Source organism: Zonotrichia leucophrys, chromosome 15 (genome assembly GCF_028769735.1).
Source record: "Zonotrichia leucophrys gambelii isolate GWCS_2022_RI chromosome 15, RI_Zleu_2.0, whole genome shotgun sequence".
Lineage (NCBI taxonomy): Eukaryota > Metazoa > Chordata > Aves > Passeriformes > Passerellidae > Zonotrichia > Zonotrichia leucophrys.
Genome location: NC_088185.1, coordinates 2,355,266 through 2,373,611, shown reverse-complemented (window position 1 = coordinate 2,373,611; position 18,346 = coordinate 2,355,266). Strand labels below are relative to the sequence as shown.

Below are 18,346 nucleotides of genomic sequence, written 5' to 3'. Positions count from 1 at the left end.
ACTTCATGCTTCAAAAGTGCAGACAGGAATGATTTTCATATACATGAAGGAGCCACACAAATAAACAAGAATATTTTCACAATTATACAGCTATTTTTTCCTCTTCTATGGTTATTTCTACTTATTACCCCCAAATTCATTAGATGTCTGACTCCTCTTGGGAGCTGCATAAATAAGATGGAAAAGCATCAGCTTAAATTTACAGATGGGGGATTCAAATTATTTCCATGGGATTTACATCAAACCTAGAAGAGAATTCTGGTATCCTCACCCTACTTGATGTAACCCTAACTGCAGTGACAGTGACAGGAGTGTGTTTAGGTAGGATGGACAGGCAAATGGACACACCAAGGAAAAAAAGAAAAAGACAAAACCAGGGAAAAGTAGAGGAGAAAGGCTATTTACCTAAAATGGTTTGCCTTTTTTCTGCAGCAGAAAGGTTGAACACGTTGTTGTGGTCTCCTGGGTCAGTTTTGTAGTAGGTCTCAATATCAATAGAGAATTTCTCCACAAAAGGACACGTGTACCTGGGAGCCAGAACAACACAGCTTAGAGTAAATCAGCCTCAAATCCCAGCCAGCCTTCACTCATGTTTTCCTTCAGATATGCTTAAAATACCAACTAGAGATTGTTCTTGAATAACTTCTTAAGACAGGAGCTCAGCAGTTTTCAGCAAGGAGATAAATTCTGGGCCCACTGTATTAAAAATTTGTGACATGGATCCTGATACAAGGACACTCAGGAAATGCACCCGTGCAAGGAGAAAAGCAAAGCTCCTGCCTGGAACCTGTGGCAGAATAAAACACAAACTAGTTCTGTGCAGCACAGGTTTCCTGGCCAACTGATTGACTCATAGGCATTTCAAGAGAAGAGATAAAAACTGACTGGAAGTGAACTTTAATCACTTAAAAGTCAGGCAGCTCCATTATATTCAGTCACTGGCAACAGCCCATATGCACACACAGACTGCCCACCTTCCAAGACTGATGTTACTTGCAGAGACCAACCAAAACAGAACCAGAAATTTTTTCCAGATTTTTCATAAGAATCAAAATACCCATTAAAGCCTTTTTATTGTACAAGATGTCAGGAAAATCAGATTTGTAAATCTGAAAAAGAGTAAATGCTCTAAAATGGAGTAACTGGCACAAAGGTCTTATTTTTCCAGGGTATGTGAAGCCCTCCTTGACAAAATCAGATGAAACAAGGAGGTCCCAGAGGGCTCCACAGAGCCTCTGGCTCTCTTCCCTCCTCAGGGTGAAAACCATAGGATGTAGGTTTGTTATGTTCTAGTTAAATGACAGGCAGTTCTCAGAAAAGAAGTGCCGTGATTATTTATTTATTTATTAAAAAAGGGAAAGAAAAATCCCCTGTACAAATGCATCCTGCCTTCCCTGACAGGATTCAGCATGACATCTGTCCCAGCATCGTGCATTTATAACTTCCCTGAGCTTGCAGAGATCTGCAACGTTAAGCAGATACAAAGCTAAATAAAAACCATTCATGATTGCCCAAGCTTTGACAGACAAAACAGCTCCACATTTTACAGCAGGGAGCCCCAGATTCTCAGGCAGGTGTGCAGTCGGCCAAGGAAACTCCTGACACCAAGCACTGCACGGCAATTTCAGGAGCTGACCCCAGCTGCTCTGCAGGACATCGCTGGAGAGGGAAATGCCCTGCCAGAGGGTGACACCCAGCCCTGTCCTTAGCACAGGGACACAGCTGTGGGCACTGTGCCCATCTTACCTTGTCCTTGTGTAAGGATAAGCGTTCCAGGACTCCTCCTCGACGCGCAGAGCCGCCTTGGGCAGGATGGAGCGGAACCAGCTGGGGATGTGCATGCCAATGTGGTAAACCTTGTGAGTGTACTGCCCACTGCCCCCAGGGCCATCCACGTAGGGCCTGTTCTCCAGGATCTCCACTCCACTGCCTTCCCCACATGTCTCCTCTCTGCTCTTTTTCTGAAAGGGAAAACAGATCACAAATACATCACAAAAATGCTCATTTTCCAGGGATCGTGCAAGGACCTGGCTCTCAAAGCACCTGGACACTGGGGATGGTTTCTAGGAGTCCTTTTGAGCACAGCAGAGCTGTAGCAGCACCCCAGCACTAAGATTACCAAATCTAGAGATTAAAAAGGCCAAATTTACAGACTCATCAGGCCAACACAGAGATTTGATTTATGCAGGACCCCATGCCAATTTCCATTGGGATGCTCAGTTTGAATGGAGCTGTAATGACACCTCAAGTCCTGCTCCTGGAACAGGTAACACATCACACCCCAGCCCCTGGCTCCAGCTCTGAAGCCCCCAACAGCACAAACCCCTTTCCATCAGCAGCCAAGGGGCGTCTGTCCGTCCTGCACAGCGCTGTGGGGATGTCACACACGCTCCTGACACAGCAGCACCTCAGGCTGGGCACCAGAAGGGTTTCCTCACTGGAAGAGTGGTCAGGTGTTGTGGTGTGTTGCAATGTCCTGTTTTACCTTCTCCCTTCCCCCTCGCCCCTCGCTGAGTGTGCCCTGTCAATCAGGCTAACATACCAGCAAGGCGTCGTGTGATAGGTGTCCCCAGTCCCTTGAGACCCTGCCCCTTCACCTGGTTGGTGGCTCACCTGTCCCCTCCCCTTCCCCTGCCCTGAGCTTAAAATGTTAATGAGACCATGCGGCCTCCATTCTGTTAGCAGCAGTGGCCCGGTGCAGACATCTCTGTACCCATGGAATAAACATCTGGCTACCTTCCAGCAGAATCCGCTCCCTTTCTCTCCACCATCGCCAGAAGCTCTCTCTCCTGAGGTAAACGGAGTCCTGACAAGCCTGGACTTGCCCGCTGCACTTTCCAGCAGCCAAGGTATCTCTGGGGTAAAGCACCACAGTGCTACCTTTGGCCCAGCAGCGAGGGTCAGAACTGGCCCAGGCACCATCTAACTGGTTATATTGGGATTCATATTCCAATAGTCAGGCACTGGAGCCACCACCCCTGGAGGTGCTCAAGAAATGGCTGCACGTGGCTCTCAGTGCTCTGGTTGAGCTGAGAAGCTGGGAATTGGTCACAGGCTGGACCTGATGATCCCAGAGGTCCTTTCCAAGCTCAGTGATTCCGTGATCACAGTGACAAAGACCATTCTGTGACCTACACCCACAGCGTTTGGGGGTTTGCTGCGTGTGATCGGGCCCAGCAGAAGCTCTCCAAGAACAGCTTGGAGACTTTGCTCTGCTAATTAAGATATTTGGAAGAAACAACCCAAGTTTGCCAGAACGATCACAGCACCCCCTGGCAGCCTCCGCATTTTGGCTTATTTGTAGGGCTGTCCTTCAGAGAAAACCTGGCAAAAATTCCCTCAATAAAAAATACTAATTCCAGTGCTTCTAAGATGAGCTAGAGACAAACCAAATATTTATTAATTTCTCATACATTTCAGCAGATTGGATGATGTATAACCTTCATCATTTCCAAACAAGAGATTCATTCTGTTAGCATTTTGAGATTATTGTTTGTATTTGAGAGCATTTTGAGAGCACAGTACTTTGGAAGATAAGGGGGCAAAAAAGGAATTTTATACCAAGAATCAACTGTGAAATGCAACACAATAACAACTCCTCATTTTTGGCATACAAACAATTCAAAGGATAACATGGTTTAACAGAAAATTATTAATAAGATGCAAGAGATCAACTTCTTATCTTTTGAGGACAGGATGTTAAGCCAACAGAGCTGCTTAGAAGTAAATAGCCCTGTTTATAAAGACCTCTCAAGTGATTTTAAATTTAAACAGCCGTAACTGACAAACCTAAATAACTGACAATCTAAATAATCACTTTTTTCCTGCCCCACAAACTGCAATAGGAAAAAAAATAGAAAAGCAGAAAAGTATTTTTTTACAGTTTATTTCCAACACTCAGCTGGCAGTTCATTAAAGCACACATCCTCTTCTAACAAACTACTGTCTTTCCGTTCTTATATAAGCACTGACCAAGTCCTGTACAAATATTTATGACAATAACATTAAATAATTTTGATGACCCCAAAATCTGGTTAATTCAAAGGTCTCAGAAAAGGCAGTAACCCAGCCAGCACAGTGGAAGTGTCAGACAGAATAACTGCACAGCATCTGCTCTGAAGAGTTGATAGAAATTATAGAGATTTCAAGTTTTATTATAAGGCAGAAGCACATGGAAATCATAAGCAGAAGGAAGATGAGTTTTCTTCATGCCAGGTTATTCAAAACTCCATTCTAAACTGCACAGTTAGAGCAATTCCAGGAAATTCTGCAAGCCCTCATTTGGGACCAAAATCCACGGTGGGGTTTTACTCACTAATTTCCCATTTCACTTTTCCCTGTTCAGCTGGTTTTAACAAAAACTTCTCTGCATGGAGATGAGCTGCCTGATTCTCTCCCTACAGCTGGAACCCTGAAGAACCCACAGCACTGATCAATTTTGGCTGTACATGAATAATTCCATCAGCAGCTTCTCCACACAACCTGGAACCTGATGGTGGGAGAGGCAAGGGTGCCACAGTGTCACTGTCACAACTCACTGGGAGAGAAGGAAGGAAGGAAAAACCAAGTTCACTGAGACTCTCTGTGAAAGTCAGCTCACATCCCACTTCTGAATTGTGGTTACTTTATTCACTTCTGTGCAGCTGCAGCAGACTGCAAACCCTATTCTGGGAGCAGGGTGTGCTTCCTCCTCCAGCCTTTCCAGAGGACCAACTCCAGCCCACAGCCTTTGTCACCCAGTTACAAACCCTCAGCAAATTCTGGCCCTTCACATCCCTCCCACTTGTCACTTATCTACGTAAGATATGACGAGGACAGCGGGACCATTTTCTCAGATGAATGTGAAATAAGAGCTGTAGCTCTGCTGACAGGAAAAAAAAAAATCCCAAGATTATATCCCAAACTATCTTTAGAGCCAGGACTTTTGAGTCAGGCCAAATTTATACTCATAACACACCACACTGCTGGGAAGGATAGTATGATCAAAGAGAAACTCCCCAGGAGAAACCCACACAAAGCTGCTTCCCAGCCCTCCAGGCTCTCACACTTAGCAGTTGGCTTGTTGAGAAGACGACGAGCTGCAGTGAAGGAAGGAAGGGCCAAGAGTCAGAGAGATGGTGAACAGTTACTGACCAGTCGGAAAGACAAAGAGAAAATCTGTTTCTCATATAATAAAAATAAAGACTTTAGCCACACGCACTTGAGAGACCAGGATGGTACTCTGGGCACAAGTGGTGCTGTGAAAGTGAAGCACTTGTGGGAGTGAAGAGCAATTTGCTCTGCAGCCCTGCAGCCTCTTCATGCCTACTGTGCCTGAGCCACAGCCTGGAGAGGGCTTCTCACAAGGAAATGGTCTGTAAACAACAATTAAAAATAACCCTCAATTAGGAAAACATTTGGCTTGAGAAGTGTGTGGCAGGACCTCTCCAAGGAATATCTGCTGGAGGTGCTGATGTGCAGGCACTTGAGGGTCAGTCTCAGAGGTTTCAGCCTCAGACAGAAGTAGAGACTTTATTAGGAGATTGCCTGGGTCATTGCTACTCACTACTGCCACAGGAATGGTCCCAACAAAAATCAAAGAGCAGCTGACAGCCTCTATGTGCAGGTTATCTAACCCACAAGCACAGTAAACCATCTTATATTGTATTACAAGAGGAAATCCAGGCATCCCTTTCCAAGTCCCCCTCTCCTGCTGATGACACTCCATGTTCCCCACAGCCCCATCAATAGCTTTTCAGGACAGATGGTGACACAGATCCCTTCTAGCTAAAGTAATAGCATTAAATTACTCATAACAGGGAACCCAGAGAAGCAGATGCACCATGATTAGCAAGAATGCCAGTTACTTAAAGGCTTCTATTAAAATAAATCTCTTGGCACAGCAGCATAGCATGGGACACAGCACATGACCTCAGCACAACAATCACAGATGAATAATTCCCATGAATATCACTTAACCACTGGGCCAGCCTAACCCCATTTATCATCTGCTCTCAACAGCAGACAAACAGCTGTAAACAGAGCCTTCCACAGGCAGGTTCATCAGTTCTCAGATCTTCCATCTCCTTTCCCAGTTAGAAATGTGTCTCCCAACCAGCAAAGCCTTAATCCAGCAAATGACCTGGCCCAGGTGAACAGAACCAGGTGACTCAATGCAATGTGTTTGTTTTTCTAGTGGGACAAAGCTCCATAAAGGAATGGCAACAGAAACCTTCACAGCCCAAGGAGTCTCAGCAGAGCTGAAGGAACAGCATTCCCAGAACAGGAGTGCATAATGCTGGGTCAGTTAAGGATGTGGTTTATTGGATCAGCTGGAGAAACACACAAGTCAGGCTGTGTAAATTACGGTTGCCTTGTAATGTTTTGCTTTTGGGGAATTAGAAGAAAAACAGCTCCATCAACCAACTCAGAACACCAGGAAGAATATTATCTAATCCAGAATCCTCCTTGTGCTCCTGCCCTGGAATCCAGCCCAGGCTGCTCACAGGCTCAGGTCTACAAGCAGAGAATCTCTGCAAAGCCAACAGCAGCACTGCCAACAGCTCAGCTGCTTCAGCTCCTCCTGAAGTTGCCTGTTTTTATTATTTACTCTGAGCACTGCAATGCTCCTGCAGAGAACAGTCAGGACAGGGTAGGCTGCATGGTGATAATGGGTGATCCAGGCATGTTCTAGCTTTCCAAAATAGATTATAACTACACTCTCACCTCGTTTACCACTGATTATGGTTTGCAGTACAACCTCTCAATCTAAACAAGTGAGACAGTGCTCACAAAAGGCTGGGATGCTTCAGCTTCCTGATGTTCTTACTTCCCCTCAGCAGGGCAATCAGTCACACAGGGCCACAGGACCCACGAGAGTTCTGTTTGAGATTACTCCAATTATGAAGACTGACAGCAGCATGCTTGACAGACCTATCACCCATGGGTAAGGAAGACACAAATCATTGTCTGGAAACAATAACCACAAGATTTTTTGGGGGTGTTTTTTTCCTCCAGCTCCCATTTGGAAAGGGGGTATTTTGATAGTCTGGACAAAACTCTTCTGGGAGAATGCATTAAAATAACACTGAACTCTCAGGATTTTTTTAGCCCACAAAGACCCAGATAGGGATATGAGAAGTTTCCAGCTGCCTGATGGTTTCGGTTAACAAGGGCTGCAAAGACATCTCTGTAACCACAGAACAAGAACATGACAGCAAATATCCCCAGAGGACCCTGCTAACATACTTGCTCATATTGTTGTGGCAAGGGACGCTGAGAAAACATTCTCTATGACCAATTACAATTTTTTTATTGTTTTGGATGCTAAGGCTACCACAAACACCAATTAAGTCCCCAGAAACAGACCCTTCCTTTGGGAACCGGAGAAAGCATGAAGTGCCTCACACAATCCATCAGACCACAAAAATGCCTCAAGCTGCTCAGCAAGATGACTCCTGCCATCACTGGAGAGCTCTTAAGACCTGTTTTCACCAACCAGACCTGTTCTGTTCAGTTTTAGAAAGAAAGTGTAAAGGCACCCAAGGTATAAACAAAACTTAGGCTGCGGGAGAGGAATAAACTCTTTGCTCCAAATCTCTTCCATATGCTAAGGGAAAAACATTCCCAACTATCTGCAGCTGAACATTATTTAGGCTGAGGGATATTTCACTCCTACAATTGATTTTCCAAAGTGGTGTCCCTCCCACCATCAAGAGGCTTCCTTACCATGGTCCAGCAGCAGCCATCCTCATTTTTACCTGCAGGCCCCAGGTACTGAGGAGGTACCAGTGACACTGTGGATGGGACCTTGCACGTTGCAAACTTTAACAGAAAAGCTGGGAGAGGTTATGAGAAAAGCAGCCTGTTAGTCTCAGCCATGTAATTTGGGCTATTGCGGCAGTATCAACAGTCAAACGCCACAAACAAAATACAACAGCACATTCCAGCCATAGCTGCCAGAATTAAACAGCACCAAAAACCAGAAAGCCAATGATGGGCACACTGGGAAGCACCAAAAGGTGCTGTAGGGAATGCTGGGTTTATTCGGAAGGGTTTTCCCAGCCCAGGATGCTGCGCTGGTGGCACGGCCAGGCAGGGAGTGCCTGCTGGGGGTGAACCCGCGGTGCCTCAGCGCCTGTGCTGCGCAATGACTCAGCTCTGGCTTCTGTTAACCACTCCTTCACCAGCATTTCAGCTGACAGCTAATTCATTACCAGCAATCTGCTTTCACCACCAGCAACCTTCTGCCTGCTGATGCAGATATCTGACAGCCCAGGCCCCATTCATGGTCACTATTTACTGCAGGTAACCAACACCTACCTATGAAAACAAAATGCCAGCTTATCCTAAAATACCATCGTTTCATACTTTAAAACTTGTTCTTTTCTTTTCTTTATGTGTGTGTCAGAGACCTGAAACACTCAATTAAAATCATACCACCATAACCAGGGCAATACCTGAGCAAAGACCTTTGTTCAGAGCAAAAAGGATGGAGCTATTCCACTCTTAGAGAAGCCAAAATTCAGAACTTCTTGTCACATCAAAACCAACATAATTTTATCAGTGCACAATGTTCTAAAAGCAAACAGAAAGTTAAAGGAACTAAATTAAAAATAAAAGTCACCCCTACTGTTAGTTATGCAGGAGAGTGCTGAAGTACAACAGCACACACAACTTCAGCTGGCAGAGGCTTTTGTGCCCCAGTCAGAACAGCTGAGTGCCCTCACACTAAAGATCATGGAACCAACAAGAGAGCACCATTTTGAAGAAAGCAACCTGAAGACACAGAGCTGCTGGCAGGGCTACATCTTTGAATCCCCATTTCAGCACCCTAACCATTTTGTGACAGTGCTCTTTGCAGGAGGAAGGAACCTTAATCAAAATACAGCAAAACAGTCCTCAGACAGGGAAGCTCCTCTACTGTTTTGCAGGAGTTGAGAACAATCTTAATGGTTATATTAGAAAGATAATCTTAAAGGTAGGTAGGGGCTTACCTTTAGCAATGGGAACCCTGTTATCCCAGGGATGGTTTTAACAGAACTTTTGAGCCTGCACTTTGTAAGGTCCAATCAGAAACAACAACAAGTAGGACTGGCAAACCCTCAACCACAAAACTGCTCAGGACAGCAAGGAACTTGTGAGTTTTGCTCTTGATCTTCAAAGCTAGGCTCACTTTGTCTCATCATGCACAGTAAAGTCAATGGGAAAACAAGTCAAACCACAACAGGATTCCCCACTCTGCCCATCACACCATTCCTGCCCTTCCAGAAGCTGTGGGCACCACAGCACCCTGCTTTTGTTTACACCATGAGCACCACGTTATGCATGCAGGCAACTTTAAACTGCATCCTCTGTTTCCATGGCAACGGGAGGGGCTGCATCAGCAATCCCCCAGTTTGGGCCATCCTCACTCCAGCTCCAGCTGCACCGAATCCGGGCTGGGAGCAGCAAAGCAGTGATGTCACCAGTAACCATGGTGCCCACACTGAGCCTCCCCTGTGCCCTTTGTGCTCTGCCATGCATCCTTCACGCGTGACAATTACTGTAATCCAATTAGTGCTGTTAAAAAAAAACAAAACAAAACCCCACGAAGGGCCATGTCAATACTTATTTCTGGAAGGAAGGTTAGTTTGAGTCAACAAGATAACGATCAGAACACGAGGCTTTACAATAGCACTTTGAGCCTCACTGCTCCCAATGCAGGGGAATGACCTGAATCCCTGGGGAGAGGGGAAAGAATCTGCTCCTCATCAATGGCTTCATTAATAAAGGCAACAGAGCAGCTGTTTTAAACACCCCTTTGCAGGTTTGATCAATGGGCTGGGTAATATGCAGTGCTTCATTCCAGCCAGGCACTGCCCTGTCCCCAAACACTGATACCTCACCAGCTGCACATAATTCTGACAGGAACCACAAAGTAGTTACCCTCTGATAGTAACTATTAAGTAGTTGCCCTCTGTTTTCCCAATCCAGCACTGATCAGCTGCAACTTCCAAGAGGGTTCTTCCCTTTTGGGTCCTTCCCAGCTCTGCAGGGAGATGCCACCTGATCACTCCTGCCTGTGGCACGGATTTTATGGGGAGAATCTTCCCTCAAGTTTACCAAGCAAGAATTTGGACTATCAGACAGGCCTGTAACCACCCTCAATGCTGCCTCCAAGGGGACATCCAGCACAGGAGACCAGGAAGGGTGTTTGTGTCAGAGACAGGCACATGTAGAGCTGCACAAGCAAAGCTGGGCGTGCAGGAGGCCCTGAGGAAGGGACCTCTCACATTACCTGCACTGCATCTGCACCAGCACTCCTGGCTGCTTTGCTTGTAATGGAACTCACATTTTTTGTAAAAAAGCCCTAAAAGCTGCAGGCAGGCTGGGCTGTCAGCACCAGGCTCGAGCAGAAACACACACAGCATCACTTTGTACAAGTGTTGTAGGCACTGCATTATTTAGAATCAGGGCTAGATATTAATGAAGCTGCTTGGACAAAAACAGGATATTTTGGGGACAATCAATCGTGCAGGGTCATAAAAAATTTACAGCATTAAGAGAACCTTTCTCATGGCCACTCATTAATCACTGTGCCTTACAAAGATGCCCTGTCACAGTCCTTTAGAGTCAGGGCTGGATGTGCCACAGGCACATGAATTAGGGATCACTTTATTATGGAGATACCTCAAACTTGTTTACCCCACATGCCTCATCTTTCAAAATGTCTACTACACTTCCAGCTCAGTATTTCATCTACTCAAGTATTTCCTTCCATGTCTTTAAACTGATTTTTCACTGCATTAACTATTCCACAGACACTGTCTGTGAGAATTACTGTCCCTGGTTTAAAGGGAGGCAAAGCAAGTTGCCCATTACTATACTGTGAGTCAGAGACAAAATTTCTACTTGGGCTTCTCTGGATCAAGTCTAATCCTCTGACTACATCCCTTATAATTTAGGAACCCAATGCAATTGTTCACTAACAATGGGCTGTGTGCTAAAGTACCACAGGACTGGCTTAAAGAAATCCCCTTAGTCTTCCTTATACTTAATTCATTACTTGCCTTCAGGTATTTGAAAAAGGGAGAACCTAATCCCAGTCAATATTTTTGTCCTTCTTTCATAAGAATAAAGAAAATACAGAAGGAAAAAGGGTTTTTGACAGCCAACAAGTTTAGTAGGACTGGCAGTGCTGTGTCCTGTATTAAAATCTGCAAATCTGAAGTTTAAAATTGTTTGTGTTGAGCTTAATTCACCTTTTTAGAAGAAAGAGAGCACATGAACTATCAAGGCCACATAAAGTTCACTACCGTAAAATCAATCTTTTTTGGAACATGATATGGAATCCCAGACAATGTAAGAATTCAAGGATAATGACTACAAAATAAGAAAAAAGTAAATGCAAAAAGAGTGTTTGCTCCTTCTGTAAGTTTTCCCAAAATAATAACCTGTATGGGGTGTCACTGTCACCTGTGCAAATGAGACCCCAAGTGTGGTACCACCCTTGTCCTCAAAACCAAACATTGGCAGGTGCCTTACTGTCCTCCTCCAGAAGGATGCAAATCCTCATGGTCACAAAGAAAAGGTTATGAAAACCAGAGGAAGAAGAGAGCACACAGAAGCCACAGGTTTTAACAGTGCAGCACAGAAATCAGGGGCAAAGCTTCAAACCAGGCTTTGCTTTTAGACTTGTGAGCCTTCCAGGGTCTCTGGAGCTGTCAGCAGCATCACCTGCCTTAAAACTGAAGCACAAATGTCTGTCTGTGCAGATGGCCAAGGCATCTGCATGCAGAACAAAACTAATCAGCCCTCCAGTTTGCAGTGTCCAGAGATGAAGGGTTAGTTTGCTTTCCCCCACTCAATCAATCCTTCACCATCTGCTGAGCCTGCTGGCAACTGCCAAGCAGAGCTGAGGGTTTAAGGGACACGACTTTTGCACCTGGGTATCGCAACAGGGCCTCAAGAATTGCCACCAGCACCAAGCAGAGCTTTCAGTCTGCTCTCAAAGGTGCTTCCTGAGAGCTACATGGAAATGAAGGGGAAAACAGGACAGTGCAGGTGTCTGGAAACTGAGATAATGGATAAACCATGATCCTCCAGAAAGGAGCAAAGTGACTCAGGATACTCCATCAGCAGTGAGGACAGGAGAGTACAGCACACTGCAGATGCTTGGAACAGGCTTTGATTTTTCAGGGAAGGCAATAAATGCAAAGCCCTGGAGGACGGTAGAGGAGAGGCTCATGTTAAAACATGAGAGAAGCTCTCAATTCCCAGGACTGTGCCTGAGTTCAGCAGGCAGTGTTGAGCAGATGGGTTATCTCCCATGCAGTGCCTCAAACAGGGCCAGAGGCCTTTCCCAGCCATGGACCCTCAGAGTGATGAATGACAAAGTATTAACGCTATTAACTCCAAAGGATGACGCTGCATCTTAAAATAAGTCTTATCCTCAAAAGGTAATCACAAAGTCCAGCAGAAGAATATTTTTAAAGCACACTATCTTTGGAGGAAGGTCACAAATACCCAGAGAAATCTGTGTAGACAAAATGAGGACCAGAGTTATTTACAAGAGACAAGAAAGCTGCGCACGCTGATATAAAAATAAGTTTTAATAACAAGAGGAATTCTCTTGTCTTATGCAAGGGTCAGAAGGGCAGCGGTCTCTCGGAATCTCATGGCACATGGAAGCACAGTAATGAACGTTATTAAGATGATAAAAGGACTGACCTTTGTCTAATAACATCCCAACAAATGCATCCAGGGCTCGGATTTCAAGCTTTTATGAAACGGAGACTTTACGTTAATGTGTGCATTGTTGCTGGGGTGAGGAGGAGGAGGTGTGCACAAAGAAAGGTTCCCTGAACACAGAAGGAAAAGATGCCTGTGTTCCAGGAAAGGATTGCTGCTGAGACCAAAATACACAGGATTCAGGAGGGGAAGAGCTAAGAGACCCTTTAATAAGATCTGTGTAACACAGATCCCTCTGTGCCCAACAGGGTTCACCTCGCAGAGACTGAAACAGCGCCCACACCTCGGATGTGATGTGCAGAACTGAGAAGACATCCAGGACAGTCCTTGGCTCAAAATTTCTGCAGGGAGAAGCAAATCCCTATAGATGGTTACAGTTGTTCCCCCCATAAATAGTTTGTGTTCCACAGAACTCATTCCAGTGCTCATCTCCAGTTCCTCTCTGCTTACTTCAGGATATCAGCCTGCAGCTTCCCCAGATCAAACCTCTCCCATGGACAACTCAGCTCCAGGCTGAGTTCACTGAGAAACCCTCACCCTTGAAAGCAGGACTGGCTTTTAAATATGCACACAAATTTCAGGGGAAAAAATTACATTAATAGAGGCATAAAGAGTGATTTCACAGTTTTGAAATATTTTGCCTGGTTTATGCACCAGAATAAAACCAGCAAGGAAGATTGCTGGTTCTTACCTCAGATACAAAAATGAGTATGTTTTAATTTGGACCTAAAAAGAGAGAAAACCTCAGCAATGATGCAAAAAGGTCTTGTGCCTATGGAAAAGGTAAACCCAACTGCTCTGGGTGGAGCAAGGGCTCCCAGCCTGGAGAGGCTGACAATGCTGCGTGAGAGGCTTCCCTTGGAAGGATATTGAAAGTCTGAAATTTAATAGAGAAAAACAATTCAGATCTGCTAGGCTTCAAGCAAGTCGAGGGTACATTAAGTCCTTGCTGTAATGTAAAATTAACTTATTTAGGGAAGAATTTAAGTGCTACTTAAAGTACCAAAACCACTGACTGTAGATAATATTTCAGAAGCCAGCAGAAAGCAACTTAGGAGACTTTTTGCTCTCTCACCTCAAATTAAAAAAAATAAAAACAAACACTAAAAAGCAAAGCAGCAGGCCACTCATCTCAGGTTTCACAGCTTTATACACCAGCCTGGAGAACTTGTAGTTATAAGAGGAATTACAGAGCAACACAGGCATGCACACAATGATTTATTGCACGTCTCGCCTGCCCAGTGGCGCAGAGAAGCAAGAGAGATGTGGATTATATACTGCACAGTTTTAATTCTCCCATCCAGTAAACACAGCAAATATGAGTACAGCCTGTTCCCATTTAATGGAAGGATCCTTTGCTCTTTGGGCACGATGCTGCTTACATCAAATCTGGTGGAAAGTTTTGTGGAGACTTGTATGAATAAGAAGGGATTGTTCTCTCATGAAAACAGATGATTGATCCTTCCCCTGCAGAGCGAAAATCTACATGGAAATGGCTTTGACAAGTGATGGCAGTACTGCAGCTTGAGTCTGAACATCCCTGCCTATGTGGCTTTGGGGCATCACTTCCACCACAGGGCTCAGGGGAGAAGGGCCTTGTGGAAAACTTCCATTTGGACAATGCTGGAATCTAGGAAAATGTATACCTAGGCAAAAAGATTAAAAGAAAAAAATAGGAGGCTTTGTACCAACTGGTTTGGAATTTAATGGGAATTTTCACTCATGAGCTCAAAGGTAAATGAGTGATCAACTGCAGGTGCATGCTTGGGGCTACCTAAACCCTTGAGGAGCAATTGTGACATCTCCTTTTGCACTGCTGGAGAGCTGCTCCTCACAGGGCCAGGCTGCCTGGTGCTGCGAGCAATAATGCCACCATTCTGTACATGACAAATGTCACAGAAATTAACCTTTTGCCTTTAAGAATCGCTCCTCTTCCCAGGAACTACTTCAAAACATTCTGTTCCACATTTCAGCCACAGATTTCTCAGAAATGCCTCTCCACTGCTGCTTTGCACAGATATCTCAGCTTGTTCCCATAAGGGGGCTCAACATACAGAACTTACTTCTCCTGTGGCCTCTTCAGGCGTTCCAGAGGAAAAATAAAAGGGCAGACATGAAGAAATTTCTCATTCTCTAAAAGGACAGAGTCATGCTCCCCACTGCCTGTCTCAAAGACAAAACCTCCACTTTTAAATCAAACTGAAGATTTGATATCCTGGTCTAGGAAAAGCTCACACTGAAGCCAGCAGGAATCTTTCCACCAATTGCAGGAATGATTGAAGCAAATCACTGCCAAACTATGAACTCTACCCTAAGTGGAATTTGTTTTGTTACTGCTTTTTGTTTATTTCAAGCTTGAGCTGAAACTGGTATTCTCAAGGAAAAGCACAGCTAACTTTTCCTCTGTGCTGCTTGTACAGTAACACAGCAAAGTGCCCTGCTTGCCTGCACTCCTGCAGCCCCCCAGCCCCTGGGCTCCACCAAGTGTTTCCAGCTCAGCCCCTGCTCCAGGAGAGGGGAGGGAGATCTGAAACCTGACCTGACACCTGAGCTGCAAGGAAACCTTACTCTGCTGCCTGGCAATGCAGTAGAAAATTAAAGCAGGGCTGGATGGCAATTTGGAGATGCAGTTTCTCAAGCTGGTGTACTTCCCCTTGCATGAAACCCTTGTGGTTCCTCATGTCCTTTTGATGTTAAGATGTGGCCAAAATCCCTGTAGGAAAAGCAACAAAGCAGAACCCAGTGCTCTGCATGAAGTTAAAATCAGCAATTTAAGTTCTGAGATCAAAAAGCAAATCCACCTCCCTGACCAAGTCCTCCAGAACTCCCAGGAGGCCCCACAGACAGTCCCCAATTCAGGAGTCATCTCTGTTTAATCAGGTGGGCTCCTCCTTCCTAATCAGATCACTCTCCCCTGCGCTCTGCTGCTCTCTGACAAGTTCTGCACAGATAATACTCTGCTGCCATCCACCAGCTCTTCGGGCAAAGCAGCTGAGACAAATTAGGGAGACAAAGTTGTTAACAAAATAATTACACCAATATTCAAAGCAGCTACAGCATCAGGAAAAGGTAAAGAAAAATGAAACCACCTAAGAAAAATGTTTACCTGTTTAAACCAAGATTTAGGTTAAACACACAAAGATGACACATTTGTGTCAGAAAATTGAATTTGACCATTATTACTGCAAAATACACATGTATTCTTTAAACAGTCAAGCCCAAGTGCATGAATCCTTGAGGAACACAGGTGGGTGGTCAGGAGAAAAGCGGGGGAGTTGTACTTTTGCTTTGATTTGGGGTGGGTTATTTTTTCCCCTTATTTTAGGTTTTAAGCCAAAGCAGATTTTTCTAGCACCGCTTCAGAAAGCAAAGTTCTCCTGCAAACTCAGTATTAGATGTGTGTTTTGCTGGATGAAGAAAATTACATTTTATTTAAAGTGTGGCACAATGAAATAACACTTCAGTTTCATTTCCTTTTATAACTGCTCCTGGTTGGATTTCAAACACTGGGAGAATACGGGCACAAAGGACTTCAGTTACAAAAACCCAACATTTTAATTAACTGCTTTACTGCAGACAGGGAATTCTGCAAAAATTCCCATCAGTATTCAGAAGCCTATTAAAAATAATCTACATTTTATGCCTAAACTGATTAGTATCTCTTTCATTGTGGTATATGAGCACAGTATATGAGATATATTACTTTTTTTTTTTTTCCCCTCCCTTAACTCCAAATTATGCCTCTGGTTTACCCTCTCAAGTTTATATTAGACTGTTGCTTCTCAAGAAAAGAACAGAATTTGGTTTGCAACTGGAATTGGCAGTACCAGTAACCACCACCCAGCTGGGAAGTTCATGCCCCACAGCAGTAGGAACCCACACGCTTGGGCTGAGTGGTCCCACAGGAACAGGTTTGTGTTTCCCCCCCCAGGTCAGACAGAGGTTCTCCAATTTAAGCAGAAGAGGAAGCAAGTCAGGAATTGACATTTGTGTTCCTTTCCCCACTGCTCCTTTAAAAGCAAACAGCAAACCTCAAATTTAAAGCTTCCAATCCTGCAGGAATTGTCCCCCAGAGGCTGCAGGAGCACGGGAGGGTGCTGACCTGGATCATGTAGAGCTGGGCGATGCGATATTCTTCCACGCTCATCGGGAGAGGAATGCGATATTCCTTTATGAGCATTTTGGATACCAAAATCTCTTGGCTGCTCACAAACACAATCCAAAAGCTTCTAGTAAAGGCTCCTTAAATAATGGCAAGGAAATGCATCGAGGATCCCTGAAACAGACAGAAAGGAGGGGGGAGGAAAGAGAGAAGTGGTTATTTTCCATTCTATGGCACAACATCCTATTTAGGAAAAAAAAAACCAAAAACAAACAATAACAGGCAAACATTAATTTTTGTAATAGCTATAAGCATAATAGCAGAGAGAAGAATCCCTGGAGTGCTACCAGACCTTTGATTTCAAATTGAACAGAATCTTTCAGAAGAATTTTGATTTGCATCAGGGGATACCATCAAAGCCATTACTCTCCTGACCTTTGCCTCAGTATCAATCAGACTTTCATATGCAACAGCATCTCCACGGAAGAGATGTGACAAAAGCTCCAAATGAATAGGCAGATCTGCTGCTGCCCACAGTCTCCAGTGTCAGCAACACACTGGAGATGCATCCTCTCAAAAGCATCAGGTTTTATCCTCTCAAATTCATTTAGCAGCAAGAAAGGGCAATTATCCAACTTCCTCAGCCCTCAGTAACAATCTGATGAAGAAAGACCATTGTATTCTAAGAATAAAGACAGCAGAAATGTACATTTTCCTCCTGCTTTATTCTGAATTATAGTCTTGGTAGGACCCTTTCTTTTTGCACCTCCAAAACTGTCTGCTGGCAAGATCCTCCTGTCACTTCTGTCAATGTCAGGCTCATTTTTACACTCCCACTGCATGAGAATACAGTCAAAAATCAAACTGCAACAGAGAAAAATTCCATTGTACCCCACCTCAAGGCACTGTAACAGAATTACCAGTTAAGGATTCAGGGAATACAGCATTTACTATACCACAGTTAAAGCAGGAACTTTGCAAATACCTTTAATACCCCCTATGGACTGTGGATAAAGACAATAACTTTATGTAAGGAAGGGGGAAATAAAAGGATGACTGTGAGGAGAAGAGGACACAAGAAGCAAAGTCTGTTAGGAGCCCAAGGCAGCCTGGGCAGGATCTGGTGATGGCTCTCACAGCTCACAAACCATTCCCTTGGCTCCTCCTTGTCACCAAATTCCACCTTTCTGCTGTGCCTGTTTACTGCACATCTTCAGAGAGAGCTGCTGGAGCCAAACCAGCCCCAAGCCCTGTGACTGGTGGAAACAACCAAGAGAACAAACCCAACCAATTTATCTTGTGGATTAAACCACGACGTGGGAATCAGGAAACCGCACCGCTATCAACAGCCCTTAGTGCCAGTCGGTGTTTGCACAACACTTCACCGACCTTTTACGAGCTTTGGAGAGGCTCAGGGACATGCCCATGGTCACAGACAGGGACAACACGCAGTGTTTATAACCCAGGTTTGCTGTGGTGGCTCTGCCAGAGCTGAGCACATGCAGGGACCCAGCCTGGGGCACACCCAGCCCC

General features: G+C 44.8%; 1 protein-coding gene across 10 annotated transcripts in view; it reads right to left on the bottom strand.

The window, feature by feature from the left end:
* The window catches only part of PITPNM2 (phosphatidylinositol transfer protein membrane associated 2), a 125,205-nt gene that overhangs the window by 46,712 nt on the left and 60,147 nt on the right, over positions 1–18,346 (bottom strand). For all 10 annotated transcript variants that reach the window (XM_064726496.1, XM_064726501.1, XM_064726502.1 and 7 more), the window contains 3 exons: positions 16,814–16,987; positions 1,747–1,961; positions 406–527 (listed from right to left, as the gene is read on the bottom strand). In XM_064726496.1, the coding sequence (XP_064582566.1) occupies positions 406–527; positions 1,747–1,961; positions 16,814–16,891 (415 nt within the window). In that variant the 5' untranslated portion in view covers positions 16,892–16,987. The remainder of the gene's footprint in view (positions 1–405; positions 528–1,746; positions 1,962–16,813; positions 16,988–18,346) is intronic.